This window comes from Enhydra lutris, unplaced genomic scaffold (assembly GCF_002288905.1).
Source record: "Enhydra lutris kenyoni isolate GAN:26980312 unplaced genomic scaffold, ASM228890v2 scaffoldscaffold6, whole genome shotgun sequence".
NCBI classification, from domain to species: domain Eukaryota; kingdom Metazoa; phylum Chordata; class Mammalia; order Carnivora; family Mustelidae; genus Enhydra; species Enhydra lutris.
The window spans coordinates 40,470,513-40,492,779 of NW_019154090.1; the positions used below are offsets into that span (position 1 = coordinate 40,470,513).

At 40.7% G+C, this 22,267-nt stretch overlaps 1 protein-coding gene across 1 annotated transcript in view; it reads left to right on the forward strand.

The window, feature by feature from the left end:
• The window catches only part of LOC111141568 (MACRO domain containing 2), a 1,949,692-nt gene that overhangs the window by 1,431,806 nt on the left and 495,619 nt on the right, over positions 1-22,267 (forward strand). The window contains exon 8 of the mRNA XM_022494211.1: positions 18,937-19,010. Coding sequence (XP_022349919.1) covers positions 18,937-19,010 — 74 coding nt within the window. The remainder of the gene's footprint in view (positions 1-18,936; positions 19,011-22,267) is intronic.

Genomic DNA, 22,267 nt, shown 5'->3' on the forward strand with positions numbered 1-22,267 from the left:
TTGACCACAGCATTCTTTGAAAGTAAGGAAGATAAGTATTTAACTATAAATAAGTATTTAATATTTAATTATAAAATGCTTAAGTTGATAAATGGCAATGTTGTAGTTCCCATTTGGCTAGTGCACTACTAAAAAAATCATCTGTAATACAAGTTGCCATCTTATAAACATTATGGTTTGGGCTCAAGTACATATGCTGTTATGTGTCCACATAGCTGGGGTCTGTGTCTATAGTAGCCGACCAGGTTAGTGTCTAAGACCTTGGTATCTACGACTCTGGAAGTGGCTGAATGACTCATGTGTTTCTTTCTTTCCTTTCTTTTTTTTTTTTTTTAAAGATTTTATTTATTCATGAGAGAAAGAGAAAGAGAGAATGCACAAGTAGGGGGAGGGGCAGAGGGAGAGGGAGAGGAAGAAGCAGACTCCCCACTGAGCAGGGAGGCCCACAGGGTGCAATGCAGGGCTTGATCCCAGAACCCTGGGGTCATGACCTGAGCCAAAAGCAGACATTTAAACAACTGAGCCACCCAGGCACCCCCATGTGTTTCTTAAATACAAGGCAGAAGCTGTCCAAAGTCCTTTCAGTCTGGATAATAAAAGCTAAGATAAAGTAAATATCACATTGTGTTTATGTTTAGTAACACAGTATGTATGCATTATATACTTTAAATATAATATTTTTATATATGTATACATACATACCTACATTCTAGAGAGAGAAAGACCCTGAGCTATGAATATTGTGCATGGTGTTGCTTAAACTCAGTGTTAACTGAAAGTAGCACATTCATAAATACTATGGTTCCAGAAAGAAAATCAGCAATAGCTTGCTCTCAGGTTCTTGCTGTATGGCCCAGATTGGAGAAAGTTGGCATCTTTTAAAAAGCTAATATTTACAAGGCAGCAGCATACCAATGAATGCAGTTTAATTTGGGTATAAACAAGTACGTGGGTACTGAGGAACTGACAGGCATTAAAGAAATAGGTGACTAGGCAGAAAAAAATTCAGAGATAGGCTACTTCTGCCCTTCATGAGAAGAAAATTAAATCAGTGAATTATGGTGACTACCAAACCATTGCTACCCCTTGAATTTCTTCCTTTTTTCCCCCCTTCTAGACATTTCTTTATGAGATGGCTCCTTTGATGACCAAAAAACATTTAAAATAATTTTCTACCCAATGAATATTATCTAATCTAAAAACAAGAGGCATCACAACAGTAATAGTACCTCTTTGGAAGGATTTATGAATCATTATTTACTTAGGGGGGCAGTGAGCAAAGGATGAATTGTCATGGCCACATATGACTGCTAATGCTCTCATTTTCTACTTTAATTCAGACCATATGGATTACTCTACCATCCTCTTCCCTTTACTCTCAAAATTGCCTGGGAATATTCTATGTCAGGCTTTCTCTCTTGCTTCACTAGATCAGGAGATCAGATCTCTGCAATTCCTGATTTCCTTCTTATCTCTGAAGAGAAACCCACAGGTTCTTTGGTTTTTCATGGTTCCTATTAGTTATTCTGATATAACATAGAGGGGCATTGTGAAGCTTAAGAAACAGGTCAAGATGGCATTGGTTCTGGTTCTTGATATGCTGTTTCTAACCCTGCAAAATGGTCCATTGTGAACACGTTAGCCTGCTTCACTTGGTTTCCCCCAGGGCAGAGGTCACTCATCTCCTGTCTCTACCTGCCCACCCCCTTAGGCAGACTCTGCAGTATTGCTGGACACCCCTCTTTCATTGCCACCACGGCTCCCCCACTGACTTTTCTCACCTTCCGTGCTCCCCATATTCCCATCTGCTCCTGGGAAATATTTCTCTCTTAATCATTCTTTTCTCTATCTTTTTGTATTACAAAAATATTAAGTATTTTGAAGGTGATTATCACTATTAGATCTGCTGCAGACAGATCAGAGAAGCAGAAGTCCCCTTCTCAAACTTTATTTGCCGGTGCACCTTGGGTGAGCACCAGGCATTCATAAAGGCAGTCAGCACGGACACTTGAGCGCTCAGACCATTTGGAATTCTCCTGAGTCAGGAGAGTCAGGGGAGAAGATTTGAACAAATGTATATCTATCCCTGTGTAACCAACTCCTGGGTCAAGATGTAGACCATTTCTGTCACCCTAGAAAGTTCCATCATGACCCATTTCAGTCACTCCCACCCTCCTTAAACAACTGTCCTTCTGATTTATAACAGTTCAGTTTTGCTAGTTCTTGGGCTTCCTATCAGTGGAATCTGGGCCGTATATACACATTTGTGTCTGACTTCTTTCGTCCAAAGTATTGTTTGGGGCGTTCACCCATGTTGCGTGTAGCAGTAGTCCATTCTGCATTTTTTTTCCATGAAAATGCAATATTTATTATTGTATATAATCATACAAGAAACGTGCCCGTGCTAACTGTGACAGGAAGTGCAGTGGGAAGTGCTGAAAGGAATTCCTCATGTTCATGAAAGGTGCTCAGTGGTTTTAATGTTATTATTACATTATCACACAAGGAAGAGTGTTGCCTCTAATAAAGCATTCTTTAGTAATTCCTGGGACTCCATGCTTGACAGAGTGGGAATTTTACATGCTGTCACACAGGAATTGCCTCAGTATAATTTCCTACACTGGGCTTTGAATTTAGAATTCCAAAAGAACACTGAAGCCACTGGTGGGTAAGCTGTCTTTTGGACAATATGCCAGAAATAGCAACTGGAAATGCTCCTCTGACAAAGCTGAGAGTGGTTCGGTTTATTTAATTTTATTTTTTTCTTTTATCGATTACTTTTTAGAGCAATTTCAGATTCACAAGAGAGGTGACTGGAAGGTACAGAGATTTCCCAGATGCCCTCTTTTGGTATTCCTAGTATTCATATGTAGTTTTGTCCCACCGTTCTTGGATATTCTGATTTGTTTTCCTCAGGCCTTTTTGTTTTTCCGTTTTGGAAATTTCTGTTGACTTCCCAATTTTCTACATCCTCAAGTGCAGAGGCACTTTCTTCAGCTGGGTCAAGTCTACTAATGAGCCTATCAAAGGTATTCTTCATTTCTGTTACAAGGATTTTGATCTCCAGCATTTTTTTATTCTTCCCTAGAATTTCCTTCCTTCTTTCTTTTTTTTTTTTAAGATTTTATTTATTTATTTGACAGAGATCACAAGTAGTCAGAGAGGGAGGCAGAGAGAGAGGGGGAGAAGCAGGCTCCTAGCTGAGCAGAGAGCCCGATGTGGGGCTCGATCCCAGGACCCCGGGATCATGACCAGAGCTGAAGGCAGAGGCTTTAACCCACTGAGCCACCCAGCCACCTTCCCTAGAATTTCTGTCCCTCTCCATATACTACCCGTCTGCTTGTGTATGCTACGTACTTTATTCATTAGAATACTGAGCATACGAATCATTCCAACCCCTCTGCCATATCTGAATCTGGTTCTGATGCTTGCACTGTCTCTTCGAGCTGTTTAGGCCTTTTAGTATGCTTTGTATTTTTTTTTTTTTTTTATGATAGCTGAACACAATGTACTTGGTAAATGGAACTATAGCAAACAGGCCATTGGTAATGTGATGGTGAGGTGCAGGGGAGGAGAGGCAGGCTATGGCCCTCTGCTTAAGTCTCAGTCACTCCTGAGCCTGGGTCTTTGAACGGTGGATATCACAGGTGCTTCTCATTTTGTTTCTCCCCACACAGGTGAGCTAGGATGACTCTCTTGGGCTGGAGTTGGGTGTTTTCCTTCCCCTGCGTGGATGTAGGGCTAGAGCTGGCTGGATATAGAATATGGCCCTGTCTCCAGCAGGTTAGGTTCTGGTAACACAGTTCCTCCCGAAGACATGCATTGTCAAGAACAGAGTGGCTTATTTCAAAATAGTTCCTCTTCCCCGCCCCTCACAATCCCCCATGCAGGTAGCATGAGGGAGTTTTTCTTTATATTCGCCTTATTATTCATTCTGAGAACCTGATGAATCTTCTGCAGATAGAACTTACAGGACTGGGGTGGGGGGCACCCTAAGACTAGGCCCCTCTGGAGTTTTCAACTTTCAGCCTTGTCTACTTCAAGCTCCACCAATTCCTCAATTACAGTTTAGGTTTTCCTTCCCTGGTGCTGGTTCCTGTGGAGCTTTCTGTTCAGGGGTTTCTGTTCCGTGAAGTTGTGATTCTGTGTTCACCTGCCAGTCCCTCCAGTTTGGAGCACCACTGCTGCTGGCCCTGGGACCTCTCTTCTCTGACAAATCTAAGAGAAGTTGTTGATTTTTTCAGTTTGTTCAGCCTATGGCTTATGAGGAGGGGGGCGACAGCTTCTAAGCTCCAAACATGCGAGAATGCCATTCTACTTTTTAAGAAGAAAAAAAAAATGTCAGGTGTCACATAAGTAAAATACTGTACAAACATCGACTTTAGTTTTCTCTCGGGAATACCTCTGAGTGTACACAGAAGTTCCAACTTTCTACAGAGATCATCAAAATAAATCTTCAACATATACGCTTAAATGGATATTTATTCCCACTAAAAGCACATCCTAAACCTCTTTCCTGGTCCTGGCAGGTTTTTATGGCACATTACGACTTCATACTACCTTGATTTGCTTACTACAATTCAAGCAGGAGAACAAATTGATTTTTGATGAGAAATATGCCCTTCTAGGATTTCATTATTCTACCACAAACTTAGCCTCCTAGAGCTCATGGTTTCTGAAATACTGCCGTTCATTATTAAGACTGACAATGATGAGCATTGTGGGAAATTTGCATTTTAAAATGCAGTTTTCCTGCTTTACGATTCCGTGGCTTATTTGGTCTGTTCATTCTCCTCTCATTCCTCACTTACTATCCCCCCAAGTGCCTCACTGCGGTTAAGAGGAATGAGCCAGCTTCTCTCTGTTTGAGGGAAATGGTACATGCATCACTTCCAATTACATCTCTCAGGGCATTTTCGGGAGTGGTATCTTATGTTTGGGTGTAAGTTAGAAATCCAAAACCCAAGGATGGGGATATTCCAGATAGAATACGGAGAGGTCCTGTAGGCAGTGGACTGGTGTCAATTGCTCAGGCCACTCCAAATTCATTTTAGATTGGTTAGAGACATGTATTTATCATATTGCTGGGATGTTGTGAAGTCCAGAGTGTAGTGATTTCAGGAATCGAATCGGTAAGCTTCTTTTGGAGGTTGATACATTAGACTACAGTCAATATGGTACAATTCACTCAGAGGTTTAGCCATAAATGGAGTCATTTTGTGAAAACCTGTTCTTCTACTACTCACTTCTCTTACCAAACAATTATATTTTTCTAGTACCAGGAAGGGGTTCTGGGGGGGGGGGGAGTTAATGTACATCCATTTCCAGGTTCTCAGGACAAACAGTGAGACCTTATCGGATCTTGAAAAAAGATCACACCTTCCCTTGAGGTTATGATTTCGACACCTATTAAAGAACCTGGCATTGGGACACCTGGGTGGCTCAGTTGGTTAAACGTCTGCCTTTGGCTCAGGTCATGATCCCAGGGTCCTGGAATCTAGCCCCTCATCAGGCTCAGTGGGGTGTCAGCTTCCTCTCCTTCTCCCCTACCCCTACTCTGCTCTATCAAATTAATAAGTTAAATCTTATAAAAAAAAGAAGTAGAGCCTGGTGGTCCCAGCTGGTTTTCCAGGGCTCGGTTGCTGAATAGCATTCCTGTGTGCCTTTAGGCTTCCTTTCACCTTTCAGCTTTCGCACATCTTTAAGTAAATAAGGTAATGTAGGGGGAGGGACATAAATAAGAAGACCTGGGAGGAGCAAAGAGCATGTGACTTATTCTATTTAATCTTCACAACAAGAAGGTAGCCGTATCCCCACGTTACAGGTGTGGATGCTGAAGAATAGAAATGTGCTGTGCTGGGGCGCCTGGCTGGCTCGGTCAGCATGACTCTTGCTCTTGGGGTTGTGCGTTCGAGTGCCCACGCTGGGTGTAGAGATTACTTAGGAACAAGATCTTAAAAAGGAAGGAAGGAAGGAAGGAAAGAAAGAAGGAAGGAAGATGCTGTGCTCACACAGATTGCAGTTCTCATGGGAAGACGCAATATCTGGTAGGTTTGACTCCAAAACCTGTTGTCTTTTCCTTATTCCAAGATTCCTATCGAACCAATTCCTATGCCTCTTTGAGTTCTTTGAACTGGTATGCACAGTTTATTAAATATATGATGTTTTTTACCCTGGAGAGAGAGTCAACAGGTGAAACCATATTCCAAAGATGGCAAAGATCTAGATAAGAATAAAAACCACTCCTGAGGGCTCTGCATGCTCTGTGGGATTTCAAAAAGCATATCAGTCCTTGCTCCAGTTATCCATTAGATTTTTCTGCGTTACAGACAACCTCAAAAACCCAGGGACTGGCGACAAGTAGCATTTATTCTCTTGTTCACGGTTCTTCAGGTTGACTGGGTTTCACTGATTTGAGTCTGGGCTTGGCCAGACTGACCTGGATCCCAGGTTCCTGTTAGTGCTCAGTCTCTTCCACCTGAACTTCCCAGGCCACTCTGAAAGGCCAGTGGCCACGTGGGGCATTCCCTTTGTCTGCCAGTGAGTGCTCTTCGGACTTCACTTTTGTTCCCTTCCCATTGGTCAAAGCAAGTCACATGGCCAAACTCAATGTCAGTGAGGTAGAGAAATGCGCTCTGCTCACAAGACAGTTTTGCAAAGTAAGACAGCAAAGGGTGTGGCAAAGGAGAGTGAAGAATTGGATATGCTAATCCAGTCCAGCACACTCAGAAGCCAAGCTGTCAAAAAGAAACACTGCAGTCTATTGGTGGCATTCCTGCCCACATCAAGCTGTGTCCTCTGTCTCAACACAGAAAGTTTCAGAACTTCTCGCTTGTGATCTTTCAGACTGTCTTTTAAAAAAAAATTAGGGGCACTTCTGGCTCAGTGGCACTTAAGGCTCTGCCTTCAGGTCAAGTCAGGATCTCAGGGTCCTGGGATCAAGCCCCACATCGGGCTCTCTGCTCAGCAGGGAGCCTGCTTCCCTTCCTCTCTCTCTGCCCACTTGTGATCTCTCTCTCTCTGTGTCAAATAGATAAATAAAATATTTTTTAAAAATTATTTATTTAATTATTTATTTGAGAAAGAATCAGAGCAAGCGTACAAGCTGCAGGGCAGGGGAGGGGTGGTGAGGGGCAGCAGAGGGAGAGAGAGAAGCAGACTCCCTGCTGAGCAGGGAGTCTAATGAAGGGCTTAATCCCAGGACCCTAGGACCATGACCTGAGCTGAAGGAAGACACTTAACCAACTGAGACACTCGGGCACTCCTCAGAGTGCGTTTGTAATGACTTTCAGAATGATGTACTCCAGTGAGCTCTAATTATATTAAAAAAATGTATTCTTGATCATAAAAATTATATAATTATATCAATAATGTGTTATATTTAATCACAGTCTTAGTCCCTAAGATTGCATTAATCTCTGCATTGCTCAGCAAAGGAGTGGCTGCTATTATGAATTCTAGGAAACCACAGAGCAGAGTTCTCACCAATTGTGGCCCATTTAAGCAAACTCCACCTGCTGAAATCTAGAGACTGGTTCAGACACACCTCAGAATGTAGAGTGGTGGCATCCAAGGCCTGTCTTAACATTCAAACGTGAAGAGGAGAGTTTCTCCATGCTCAGTGTTTATTGTAGAGGAGTTGGCCACTGAGAAACTCCAGAATTATTCCTGGAATTATGAGGGCAGTTTGCAAACATAGGTTTCCCAGGGAACTTGGCTAATCATTGGAGAGTAAAAGCCAAAAAGCAGGGGCTTTGGTGACTATCTCCTTTTCTTCCATGTTGTGGTGTCACAGTTAATGTTGCTGGATGCTGTGATGACAATATTCAACACAGTTCCTTCAGGAGAATCTTGCACCTGGCTGTGCAGGTGGGAACGTAAAAGCCTTTTAGGACATACGTGGTTTCATGCTTGTGAGTCAGTGACAGTTGAAGCTAAGAGACCCTCTACAATGATTTGTCCCTGAAAGAGCTCCTGTGCTCTGCCCCAGCTTGGGTGTGACAGAAGTCCAAGAGGTAATTTATAGTTCCTAAAGCCAAGGTGACCTGTTTCACATTCTCCTAAATCCACGCCTTGAGGTTCTGCCAAGGTCACATGCACTGCAGGGGGTGTTGGCCAGTAGACACCAGAAAGCAACACAGAATTAGTTCGTTTCCTTCCCTCAATGACCGCGTCGATTTTTCCTAGGCTTCAGGTGGCATAAAATCATTTTAGGGTGCTAGGAAGCTTCACAGGACCCTGGAGAAACTAGATCTTTCCCATGTTGCCTAATAGGGCATGACAAGTTTTTGAGTACATCCTTTGCTTTGACCACTGAAGGTGGAAAGGTGCATAAGACAGACAAGGACTCTGCCTCATCAAGCTTATATTCCAGTGGGGTTACCCGTGTCCCAGGACACGGGACAGACAGCATTTCAGAGTGTGATGAGGGCAGCACAAAGGCTCTAAAAGCCAAAAATGAGGAGTTTGGACTTTGGTCACAGTGTGGAGCAAGCCACTGGCGTCTCTTAGCATGGACATGACATGATGTGGTTTATGTTTATAGAGATCATGGGCTCCCAGGTCCACCCACCACATGGTGCCGCCAGTTCAAAAGTAGAAACTGCATTTTCATCTCTCAGGAGATCCCAATATACATCTTTTCTACTCAAATGTGATGTCCTCAATGAAACCCCTTGATTACCCCCATAGGAAAAAATGTTCTTTTAAAAGAGAATTTTAGAAAAATCCTATTCTAGGTGATTCTATGAGATCTTTCCTCTCCTTCTCAAGAGACTTATTCGGGGTTAGTAGGAGCAGCTTGCATAGAATAGCATTTGTTTCACGAGCCATTTCTTAGGTCATTATTATAATTCCTTAGACAAAAGATGATTTTAAAAACACCCTCAGAAATAGAAGCTGGAGCTCATAAGTTTGAGAAGCTGATGAAGCTTGCATAGCTTGTAACCTTGTGTCCCATAGAAATGCGGCCCATTCATACCCTGCTTTGCAGAGCAAAGGAAAGAAAACTTGAAAGGAAAACTTCATGTTGCCCAATTTTTTAAGGAGGTGAAAGCAAAAGTAATTCAAGTCCGAGGCTGAATATAGTAGAATTTATGGAATATCATTTGCCATGGCACATATAATGTCAAGTGAAATGAGAGAACATGTGTGAAGAGATTAAAATGATAAGTGCAGGATTTCCCTTCTCCCTTTTATATATGACTAATCCTAGAGGTCCTGCTAGGAACACCAGCGTTAAGCTGAACAAAATAAAGTCGGGGGTAAGGCAGGACCATGGGGAGAGCTGTGATGCACAGAAGTTTTATTGTGAGCACGTGAGCTTCAAATTTATATGTTCCAGTTGTATCCAGGATGATGGTACCCACGTGTTGAGGAGTAATTGTAGCTTCCAAACAACCAACTTTTCTACATTCCCAAGAGGAGTCCTTGGGCCCCACCTGTACTCTATGATGCAGACTTTAAATGGCAGATTGGGTCACCCCATGTCTCTTGGTGTGGCCATCAGGAGGCACTCCAAAACAAGCTTTCTCCTCATAGGTACCTACGGTTTCATTTCCTTTCTTTGGAATTTGAAACAGTGTTGCACCAGGATGGGAGTCTCTGAAGGAGTTTATGGTAAATTCCATTCATTCCTTGGAGATGGGAGGATGAACAATATACCAGGCACTCGACTACAGGAATGGATAGAAGTCAGGTGGACCCAGGCTTGTGTATGGGCCCTGCCCCTTGCTTGAGTTTTCTGAGAGCTTCTTTTTCTCTTCTATAAAATGGGAAAGATTATATGCATTGTCAAGGGAGTTTGAGGATTTAGGCAATTTGATGTGGAAGCCAGAGGTGGCCAGGCTCTTAGGGACAGCCTAGACTTCCACCCATGCCACCCATAGCCACATGCAGTATCTGTACTCCCTCTTCAAGCAGAATCTGGTCTAAACCACATTAGTGATTGATACTGAGTCTACTAAAACTTATATAATGGTCAGACTGTATTTTGCACACCTCTTGGTAGTTTTTAATATAAATCCAAATTAATCATCTTTGACCGATGCCTCCCTCAATACACTAAAGTCACTGTCCATTTATAGACCAACTCATCTTCATAATTCTCCCCTGTTCTTTTCATTGGGTTATTGTGAAGATGGAATAAGATTATACATACAGATGCTAAGTAGAACGACTTGCACATAATAATTGCTCAATAAATATTAACAGTAGCCACAAAAACAACTATTTACTATTTCCTGTTTCAAGATTTCTGCCATGTGGGGCCAGGTTTGTTTATTTATCTTTTTAAGATTTTATTTATTTTTTAAGATTTTATTTATTTAATGTACAAGAGATTACAAATAGAAAAGTGGAAAGAATGGGTGCTATCAAGATAAGACATGACCCTCATTTTCTCAAGTTCATGAATGTCTGTTGATTGTTGTCATAGTTTGGCTTCCCCCTAAAAGCAGATTCAGAGGCAAGGGTTTATGTTCAAGTAGCTAATTGGACAGACAATTTCAGAGAAGGGAGTAGGGAAGACAGATAGATAAAGGAAGCCAATAAGAGTACATTATTGAGCAATTTGCCACTACGGACAACTGGTGGGTATTCCCACGGGGCAACTCAAGGAAACTGCATAAAGCAGGCACATCAGTGTTCTCCCCCCTGAGGGGTGAGTGAGCTGGGACATTTACCCACTATCTCTCACAAATCATGCCTTGACGCATGCTGGTGGTAGCCTAGATTTCCTGACACCTTGGACCTACCTCACATGTAGTATCACTGTGGACACCAGAGAGAGCCTGAAGTTAAAAGGCCACAGGTGCTAGCAGCTGTAATTCAAACCAGTGTGCAAAGATGGCACAGGCCAAAGGGATATATATGGGGCTGTCAACATCTGCTATGGCTGTTGATCTTGTTATTGTGCCGTATTATTTGTGTATGTGTGTGTATTTGTGTATGTATATACACACATAATATATATGCGTGTGTATATGTGTATACACACACACACACACACACACACACACACGCATATTTTAAAAACTCGGCCTTGTCCTTTTAAAAGCCAGCTAAGACTCCGCCATCTTACTGACAGGCTGGGGATGCCTCACTCTTGCCTACTGTGGTGCCCTTTGCTCTCCTGGGGAAAGCTGGTGACACCCTTTTTAGCATTCTGCTGCCATGCTCACTGCAGTGACAGAGGCCAGTGTCACTCTTATTACTTCACCTGTTTTATCTTTTGTGAAACTCAGCCTTTAGCCAGAATTGTCTGAGTGGCTGCTCTAGTGATTGCTTAACGGTGAGCCTCCTTCAGCTCATTTCTCTCAAGTAATTTGATTTCATCGTGCTATCAGAATTGCTTTTATGGTTTGGAAGGAGGCCTGGGGGAAGGGGTTGACAAAAGCCATTTTGAGATGAAAATTCATTGCCCTATACTTCCTCATGCCCACCCAGACACCCCACACCCCCACACCTCCATGCACCCTCCATCTATATCCCTCTACCTTTCCTCCTGGCCCAGGACAGGTATGTGTATGTGTGTGTGTGTGTTCAAGGGGGACTGGAGAGGAATGTTCTGAGAAAGACACAACTCATCTCACACTTCCTTTCCTTTTACCTGAGTTTGTAAAGTACACTGTTGATGTCCTTTGGTCCCCACATCAGAATTTCTGTGCTAAGATAGAAAATGTTATGGTTATACCCTCTTGAAATTGAAGCAAAGTCTAATTTCACTTGCTAGTCAACATTGACAATCCCAGTTCAATTGATGGTGACGTTTCAATAAACCCAGTGATACATCCCTTCATTTAGGACAGTCAGATATTTTTATCAGTCCTAAAAAGCCCATGTTTAATACCTGTACAATATTTTACTTGAGTTTGTATGTAAGTGGAAGGAAAAAATAAAAAGGGGCACCAACCTGCTTCCCTCATTGAAGACTTGATAGGAAGGGAGGGCTCAAAAGTGTGTGCAAATTTAATGTGCAGAGTTCCAGGGAGTCTTTTGTTTTTTAACTGTTGCTTCTAACTTCTGAGTATCTATGGCAATTCAGTTCCAATTTGGCGCTTGTAGCCACTGAGCGCTGGTTAGTATGACAACCACTCCGTAAATAATATGCAGTGCATGTGGGGGTTTGCGATTCCACAAATTTGCTAGTATTTTATCACCCCTTTGGGCCAAGTGCCCTCCTTGTTGGGGTAAGATTATGTGGCTAAACACTCTTTGAAGTGAGGATCACTCCAGAAGAATTTGTGTAGCTAAAAATAAAACCGTTCAGGGCATAAACAGTGGTTTTTGCTTTTGTGAGCTTTGCCTGGGCTGTGATATCTAGGTTGCATTATTCTTACAACTGCTAGAAAGGGATTCACAGTTAAAGCAGGGGTGACTCCCGGTGCCTGGGCTTGAAGGGGAGGTGGGACAACACAAGAGAGACAGGCTCTGGCTAGGCTGTAAATAGTAGAGAGGGTTAACATTTTATTACATGGTGTAATTATGCCTGCCATTATGTTCAATTTGATTTTTTTTTTTTTCAGTAAAAACTTTTGAAATAATTGATTTAGGGCATAACCATATGCCTTTCTATAATAGGGTAATTTATGGCTACAAAGCATTCTCTTAAGTTTAAAACAAAAGCTGCTCCATTGTTTCTGCTTCCAAAAAGGGTAGTTTTACTGGCGAAGTTATAGCTATCTTTATTTTCAGTAGGATAGGCTCGATAGGCTAGATTTTTAGCAGGAGATATTTTATTTTATTTTTATTATTTTTTAATCTGAATGTCATTAACATATAGTTTTATTAGTTCCAGGTGTTCAGTATAATGATTCAATAATTCTGTATGTTCCTCAGTGCTCATTGTGATAAGTGTACTCCTATCCCCTTCACCTATTTCACCCAGCCCCCTCCCACCTTTCCTCCAGCAAAGACCAGTTTGTAGAACATGGTTTTTTTATATCAGGGACATACGTTTAGTTTCTACATTGGAACCTATGGACAGACTTGAGGATATAGGAAAATTATCAACAGCAAAAGAAAAAAAAAGGATGAAAGCTAGAGAGGAACAGTGTCTATGGCAACATCGAGACCAGACTCATTTTAGTTGGGCTGAAACATTCCAGGTTTTTAACAGTTCTGACAAACAAACAATTCAATGGCTGGGTAGAACCTCCAGTGAGTCTTCATGGCTATATCTTTCTGCAATTTGATTAAAAGAAATATCTGTTTAATAACTGAGTGAGAGACAAATATTGGTCTAGTGGGTTATTGGTGTGTCGTGGATTAAAAACTATTGAAATTCAACTTGCTGTTTCAGTTTTTACCTCTTTTGTTTAAATTTTTTAATGTTCTGTTGATATACTTTGTCCTCTCGACTGAAATAGTCCCTGCTTGGTAGGGAGAGAGTAGGCAAGTCATAAATATCTGTGTTTCTAGCTCTAAAAGGTATTGATTAGCCTAAAGCTGCATTTAATGGCTTTAGATGTGGCAAGAAAATATATTTAGCATCTTGACGTGTTAACTAAGTAGATGGATAAATCCATTATTTTAAACTTTCATCTACTTCTGGCGGGAGTGTAAATTGGCGTAACTGCTTTGGAAAACTGGCAGAATCTACCAGAGTTTAACATCTGCATAAGCTGTGGCCAGGTGGCCCCAGGTCCCGGGTAAATGCTCCACAGAAACCCTGCTTATGTCCGCCAAATGACCTGTGTGAGAATGTTCACGGCAACTTTATTCCTATTAGCTCCAAAGTGGAAAAACCGAACTGTTCATCAGCACTAGAACGGCTAAGTAAATTGTGGAATATTCCTACGCTAGAACATAACACTGTAGAGAGAAAGAATGCGCTTGTGCTCTACGTAAAAACACGGATAAATCAGGCAGACACCATGTTGAAAAATTTGGACAAAAAAGGGTTCGTGTTGTATGTCCATGTATTTGAAGTGTAAAAACAGACAAAACCAACCTATGATAATAGAAGAGAGAAAAGAAGTTTCTTTGTGGGGTAGATACTGATTTGGGACAAGGCAGCTTTCTGAGGTGCTGGAAATGTTTTAGATCCTGATGTAGATGAGGTTTATATGTATGTACATAAGTGTGTGTGTGTGTGTGTGTGTGTGTGTGCGTGTGCGTATCTAAAAATCGTGCAAGAAATTTCAATACAAAAGTAAACAAAAAGAAAAAAATCACATATATGTTTGGTAAATCAACATTCACAACAAAAGTTCATCTTAATAATCCTTACTAATGAATAAGGAACTAAGATGTGGAATGCCAGCAGAAAACACAGATTCTGTGCACACCTGGACATATACAATTCCCTGCACGCCGGGACCTAAATAATTAATGGCTTGTTCAGCCTCATTGACCCTCATACTTGGAAGAGATTTTCTATGTCATTTAATTCAATGATTCATCTAAAGCTTGTCTGCAGCCTTCCCTTTGGGTGGCCATTCTGCTTTTGTGAACAAAAGCCCTCGGGTGACTAGAATACTGTTGTGACCTCCTGAGGCCAACTTACTGTCATTGGAAGCCCATCCCCAGGCAAAAATTCCATCCTATTCATTGGTTTTACTGGTAACCATTGGGGTCTTGCAGTTAAGCAGACAAAGGATTATGCTATGGCTATGTCCCCCCGAACCCCAAACTTTGTCCTATATATATATATAGGACAAAGTTTGGGGTTCGGGGGGACATATGTGTGTGTGTGTGTATTTGTTTTTTTTTCCCCATATAGGCATATTTTCAGGAACATTTGTCTTATTGTTTCTGCCCTTTTTAATTAATAACAGTGCACCATTTCACCAGGAACTGTGTTCTCTCATATACATCTTCTCAATGGTTCCCCCTCAGGGATGAAATGGGATAATGTGGGTATGTCATTTTGCTTGGATGTCTCAGGATCCCTTTGCTCTCCCATGCTCTGGAGCTAAACACCCCTGTTCTCCCAGTGCTCAGCTTCTCCTGCTGTCAATACAATGATTCATACATCCACAGTCCATTCACTCTTTCAACACACATTTATTGATCATCTTCTATGTGCCAGCAATGTTTTAGGGATACAGTGATAAGCACATAAGAGACTTGTGGCATCTGCCTCCTTAGGCTTTCACTCTACTAGGGATATTAATCAAATATGTACATAAATAACTGCAAAATGTAAAAATGAAACTCTGATGAACTGCCAGGGAAAGGTTCATGATATTATGAAAGCCTCAAATAGGGAGTCGTCCTCATCAGAGAAACCTTCTCTCGAGAAGTGATGACGGAGTGAAGGACAAATGAAAATTAAAATAAGCTAGGAACAGAGCGGAGAAATGTCATTTCAAGAAGAGGACAGAGCATGAGTAAGGCCTTATGGCAGGAAGCAAAAGGAAACATGCCACATTCGAAGAACAGAAGGAAGGTCAGTGTAGCTGGAGTTGAAAAAGCAAGAGCGATACAGTGTAAGAAGAGCCTAGAGAGGTAGGAAAGAGTCCTACCGTTCAGGGGGGAAATGATTTCAAATGCTTATGGAGAACATACCTTGGAAAGTAGCAGATCAAACTAAAGAGAAAGAAGGGTTTTTGAGAGAGCACAGCTTAAATTAGTAATTTGGGAATAGTAATGCTACATCAAGGTGAATAGGGAGTCAGTGGCATGGAGGCAGTTGTCAAAAATGACCAGGTCAAGGAACTGGCAGGCCAGGTGTTGGGTGGGTCATCTTATTGGACATTGAAGTCACCCACAATTATGGCGAGGCTTGAGGTGGAAATGAAAACTGTAACTCAATGCCAGAGGCCTTGATAAATGTGGGAAAGTGACCGGGAGGTTACAAATAATTGAGAACTGACCATAGTTGCCATGGTTCTGTAACAACTTGTATAATTTCTCTGTGGGGAATTACATCTCCTAAAGGTTAATGCTGATGGCCGTTGCAACTGAGCATGATTACAGTATTTATTAGCTTTATATAGCCCTATAATCCTATGATTTAAGTACTTCTTAAGCATAGCAAAAAGTTGGAGAAGAATTTCATGGGAGGAGAATAAATAGGGAAAGCTAAGATACAAGTCTAGGAAGGCCCCCTGTGGTGACTTATGCCAAGAAGGGTGCAAAAATTTCCTCTGTAGGAGCTGAAGCATCAGCAAGGACACCATTGCTTTGTGTAAGGTTGTGGTAACCATACTTTAGGAAGGGTCAGTTGGAAGTGGTGTGATGGACAGATTGGGAAAGGGGAGAAGACCAAAAGAGCATAGTTATGAGGCAACTACTGTTGTTGGGGTGAGGGCTGATTGGACTTTGAATGAGATCAGTGGGCAAAGAAGGGAAGGAAAGTGTGGTATACAATATCTCAGAGGACTCACTTATCAGCCAGGAAAGCAATTAAGTACTACAGTGACTAGGAGAGAGAGAAAGCCATAGGCAGAAACCAGAAAATCAGGAAGAAGTTCATTTTGTGGAAGAATACACCTTACATTTCTAGTTCTGGAGAACATCAAGGGGAGGTATCCAGGTGATGACAAATGTAGGTGCTAAACTCCAGGGAAAGGTGGACCGGAAAAACCCCCGTTGTTAACCCCTAACCAAAGATGCCCATCCTGGCCTCCTGTTTTTTTTTCTTTTGAGTCCACAAGAACTTCTCCCTTCACTTCCCCTGACTTCTTCCACTAATTCCTAGTTGCTTACAGCTTACTTCTGAAGACCGTGTCTCCTCAGCTCCCCGCTTTGTTGTTCTCTTCCCCAAACATTCTCTGGTTTCTTAGAAAGCCTCCTCTTTCTTGCTTGGTTCCTCTCATCTGTGTCCCCACAACCCTGATGTCTTGTCATGCTTCCCTCTTATCTATTCCTTCCCTCCGACTTTGGGCTTTAGAGGACAGGGACTCATTAAGTGGGTCTATGTATTTTTTCCTTTTCTGGTTCAGTAATAATTTGCTTAATGAATTAGCTAATTAACAGGTTTATTTTAAGGGTTTTACATTTTGAAGCCTTCATTTAAGGAAAAAAGTAAATGGGATGAGGATGCCTGGGTGGCTCAGTGGGTTAAGCCTCTGCCTTTGGCTCAGGTCATGATCTCAGGGTCCTGGGATTGAGCCCCATATAGGCGCTCTGCTTGGCAAGGAGCCTGCTGCCCCTTCTCTCTCTGCCTGCCTCTCTGCCTCCTTGTGATCTCTCTCTGTCAAATAAATAAATAAAATCTTTAAAAAAATAAATGGGATGAAAATTCAAAACAAATCCATAATCCCAAATGTCATAGATGAATTTACAAAGTTTGGGAAGTTGTGCACATTTTCCCTATGGTCAGGTGTAGCTGGGCCCTGCTTTATTTTGTCCCCTTTCCTAATGCACTCTCTTATGAAGTGTGTAGAAACCTAATCAGAAAAAGCAACATTTATTCTTGGAAGTGGGGACAAACTTTTCCTGTTTCTTGCTCTTCCTCTCTCACATTGTCTTTGAAAGTCTAATGAGATTTAGATGTTCCGTATGAACTACTGGAATATGTATTTGCCTTCCAATAAAACTGGGTCTTTTAAATCCCAGATCTCCCATTTCAGCAATACCCCTCTCTGCATCTGCACAGCACAATGTCGCAGGAGCACCCTGATTAGAAGGCATGTTGGTGGCTGACACTGCAGCTGGCTCACTCAGAGTAGAGAGGAAGAATACTGAGTCTTGAGGTTGGGAATGGCATACATTTAATGGAAACTTCTAGAAAAGGGAGCCAGGGGAGCTCAAATAGGTAAGAGGAAACCTCAAAGGTAGTGTTGAAAAATCCAGGAGGAGAATTTGCAAATCTAAAGAGACGAAAAGTAGATTTCATAGTTGTCAAGGGCTGGGGTAGAGGGACACTGGGGGTGACCATTAATGGGTGCAGAGTTTTTGAGGAGATGATGAAAATAATCTGTAGTTAGTGGTAATGGTTGCACAACTTCGTGGACTTATCAAAAACCACTGCATTGTACATTTTAAAACAATAAAAAAATAATTAAAGAAAAGAAATTGCAGGATGTGAAACATGGAAAACTAATCAAGCTAATACAATAAAGGAAAAGATGAAGACTGATGGATTGATTGCCTGTATGGAATCTGGTGATTAGGAAGCCAGTGGTGGGCTTAAAGAGTTTAGTTTCAAAGGAATAGTCACTCCCATCTCTTCTTCTTTCTGCCCCATAAATATATAGTGTGTAAAGTTATTCCTTCATATACATTCATCTCTATTGGCAGAATGTCCGGTGGTTTTGCAAATTTAGGGATAGGTTCAGTTTACATAAGCTAAAGGGATATTCCAGATGAGTTTTGGGAATTATGATTATGTGTGCTCCTGCTCAGTAGGACATAGCATAAGTGTCATTCTTCCTGTCCTTTGAAAACCAGATCTGTAGTGCAAAACCAGGTCAGTTCATATAGTCTTCATCTCAGATGTAATTTCCAATGACCCTAAATGGAGCAGGTATTACCTTCTTTGAATTCTGATAATAACTTCTAGTTGTATGGCTATTCTGCAAGTTATTTGCCCTGTCTTGCATCAGTTCATTGATGGAGTACTGCTGTCCCTATGACCCGCATAGGTCAACTGCATGTATTCTATAGCCATATTTCCTTGATTTGTAAATGAAGGGTAATAAACCTTAATCTGAGCACCTCTTCTGAGAATATTATATGACAGTGCTTTGAAATCTACTAAGCAAATGTAAATACATTTTTAATTGATTCTGTTGTAGAATTGAAGACAGTTAAATCCTTTGTTGCTTGTTAGCCTTAGACTGGTATAGGACTGACCCCCTTAATGCCTTGTATGTAGGATCACAGGCCTCGCATCCATGTATAGCTTGCTAAGGCCTGCCTAGCTCAATAGTAATTGGTTGAATTGAATACTGTTTAAATGAGAAAAATTTAGTGTCACACCATGATTGAATTCTCTCTTGTCTTCATCTTTCTTTGTTAATTTGTTTTATTCTGCTCTTCACGTAGGTTTCCCAAATGAGCCTGCTTCCATCATTGCCCTCAGCACCATTAAGGAATGGCTGGCCAAGAATCATCATGAGGTAGGAGGAACAACAAAATGAGCAAACATTTAAGATGGCCTCATTTGATCCTCAATTTCAGAAAAAGCAGAAAAATATATCCATAAATATCAAGTAAACATAATCATTGAGGTGGACCATGCTTCATTGGGGTTATATGGATGATTGAATATTTTCCTGTAATTAATTTTCTGAAGGGATTTTGGTGATTGGTTTTTGTGGTGAAGATAGGCAGAATGATCAGATTCACCTAGCTATGATCTCATTTTTACGTTAGGTTTTTAAGTCTCGTTTTTTTCATGAAGTTATCTTTGTTGACATGGTGTACAGTCGTTTTTTGGTATCCTGAGGTCTCTTTATTTATAATTAATCATTTCCATAAAGTAACTTCTGAGTGTGAGATTAGAGTAAGCCTGGATAATTGATAGCTAAATTCCTATGATCAGGATTTTTTATGAAACTAAATGCTTCTCTCAGACTTTTCACCATGCCTCCTATTCTTATTTAATAAAATCTTTAGGCTGTGTTTATTGATGAACAGAATTACTCAAGTTAACAAAGTAACAGAATAAGTAAAGACACGGTGGAGGCTTAGATTTCAGTTTGGGCAACTAACTGATTGTAACAATAGGTTTCGTACGGTGCGCAGCCTTGTGTGTTTTTCTTCCGATTTTGTTTTTCTCCTCAGATATTCATGTGAGTGCTATAAAGAATATTGTCCCATTTAGGATAGACCATGAATTTAGCTTTCTTCTTGGGTAGAACATGGATTATTTAGAAATGTTTGGGTATGGAAACAGACAATGGGGAGTTTGCTATAAGAGTAGCTCTTGGTGCCTTCGTGTGTTTAAAGAAACTGCAGTGTCATTTTCTGCTAGTGGTTATCTTTGTTGACATGGTGTACAGTCATTTTTTGGTATCCATTTCTTTCTAGTATCCATTTCTTTCTAGTATACATTTCTTAAGTAGATACAGAAATTGTTAAACTCCAGTAGAGGTAAAGACCACACGGCCAAACATCTCCATTTCGGTACTTGTTCTTTCTTCTCCTCTTACTATGAAAGATATATATAACTTAAATTTAGAGGATGACTATAATAACCACACAAAAAAGCAGAATTTTAAAAAATAGTTAAAATGTCCAGTTTACAAAACATTTCTTTAACATGTATTATTTTCACAACAATCTCATGAAATATCTAGGATAGGTATTGTTATTCTTATTCTCATTTAGAATCAAAAGGTTAAGTGACATTCTCAGGACTTCAGAGTCACTGACAGAGTCAGACTCTGTCCTCCTGACTCTAGCAGCCATTTCCTCCTTGGGGAGATCCTGAACCAGGGAGAGACATTTAGTCCCTTTGAAAGTGGTATTTTAAATGTATCTCTTGGTTACAGTAAAAGTTCCTCACCTGGACCATCTGCTTAGCAAAAATGTAGAGTGTTCATGAATAAAAGTTGATAATGGAGCTTGTACATTGGTGTAAGCCCACTATTACTACTAATAATCCAAGGGTATTCCCTACTGATGGATTCACATGTGTCATATTGGTATGTGAGGGAAGTACACACATCCACCCCAAAATCATCAAGGAGATGATTATGAAGAACAAACACATTTGTTATATTTACAGCTCATTGACAAATCCTATGATGGATTTTCTCTGGTTAAACTATTCAGAAGGTTATTTTCCATAGAAATGTGTTAACTTAGTGTTTCCCACTTAATGGTTTGTGCCTTGATCTTCTTGTTAGCTTACTCTTTGTCTTTGAGTCTGTTCCTTTGCTTTCATGTCTTTTTTTTTGCTCATTTCTGGGGTCTGTTGTATACAAATTTAGGCATTTTGGTTTGAGGAACACAACTCAGTTATTGCCTTTTGACTTTTGACTTTTGCCTTGCCTATTGACTTTTAAGATGTTATGTGCTAATTTTTTTTTTTTAAGACTTCTTGTTTCAACATGCTTAGGCTAGTTTAAATAAGTTAGTTTGAACAAATCAGGTTGTACTTAATAAATGAATGGTAAGTGGTAGGGCATAGATAAAAGCTATACAAATTTATTATCTTGCAATATTTTGATTTATTTTTAGCTCTGTTACAAAACAAGTAAAGTAGTTTAGGCACTGATAAGTCCGTTGTCTCTTCACAGGAGTATGATTTTGACATTCTCATTGTTTAAGCTACTTATTCATTAATTCCCTCATTTGACAAGCATTTACTGAATCTCACTAAGCATCAGAAACTTTTCTAGATATGAGGGATAGAATGCTGAAAAACAAAATCCTCTTCTTATGATATTCATAGTCTGGGAAAAGAGACATCAACAAATAAAGAAATAAGATAGTTCAGAGAGTACTTTGCAAAGTAAACCAGGATAATTTGATAGTGAGTTATTGGAGGATGTGGTTTTAGATCATTTAGAAAGGGCTCTGAGGATGTAATCTTGGGACAAAGATTTGTGTGATGGGAAGGGTAAGCCAACCATAAAGAGGTCTTGAGGTAGAACATTCAACGTAGAATGAACAGCAGTAGAACAACCCTGATGGGGAAATGAGTTTACTGTTTGCAATTAATGGTAGAGCAATGCAACTGGAGTAGAGACATAAAAGAATGGCAAGAAATGAATTTAGACAAATAGGTAGGGGTCAAATCACAGAGTGTTGTGGTTCATGGAGAAACTTGGATTTTTATTCTAAGTCTAGTGGGAAGTTGTTGAGAGTTTGGGACAGGGAGTGGCATTATGAGATTTCACCTTTAAAATGACAACAGGCTGGCTGCTTCTTGGAAAAGGGACTTTTGAGAGACCTCAGAATAGAAAAGGGAAGACTGATGAAGAGGATCCTATAGTAAATCCAGGCAAGAGATGAGGATTCTTTGAAAGACAGCAATGGTAGAAAAGGAGGTAACAACATCAGGTTTGGAATATATTTTGACAATAGAGCCAGCAGGACCTGTGGATTATTTTAGAGTAGCCCAGCTCATGCTGCAGTTACAAACAAATCTTAGTGCCATAAAACAGCAAAGGTTTATTTTTTTTGCTCACACTATTTATATGTATTGAGTCAGCAAAGGTCTCTGGCTTAGTCAGGAACCCAGGCTGACAGACACTCTACCATGTGAAATATCATCTATCACATGACAGGAAAAGATAGACAATCAAGTAATAGCTCTTAAATGCTTCTACAAAGGAAGGATGCGTATAACTTTTTTCTCACATTTCACTGTCCAAAGCAAGGCACCCAGGAGATAAGAAAATGAAATTCTCTCATATGTTCAGAA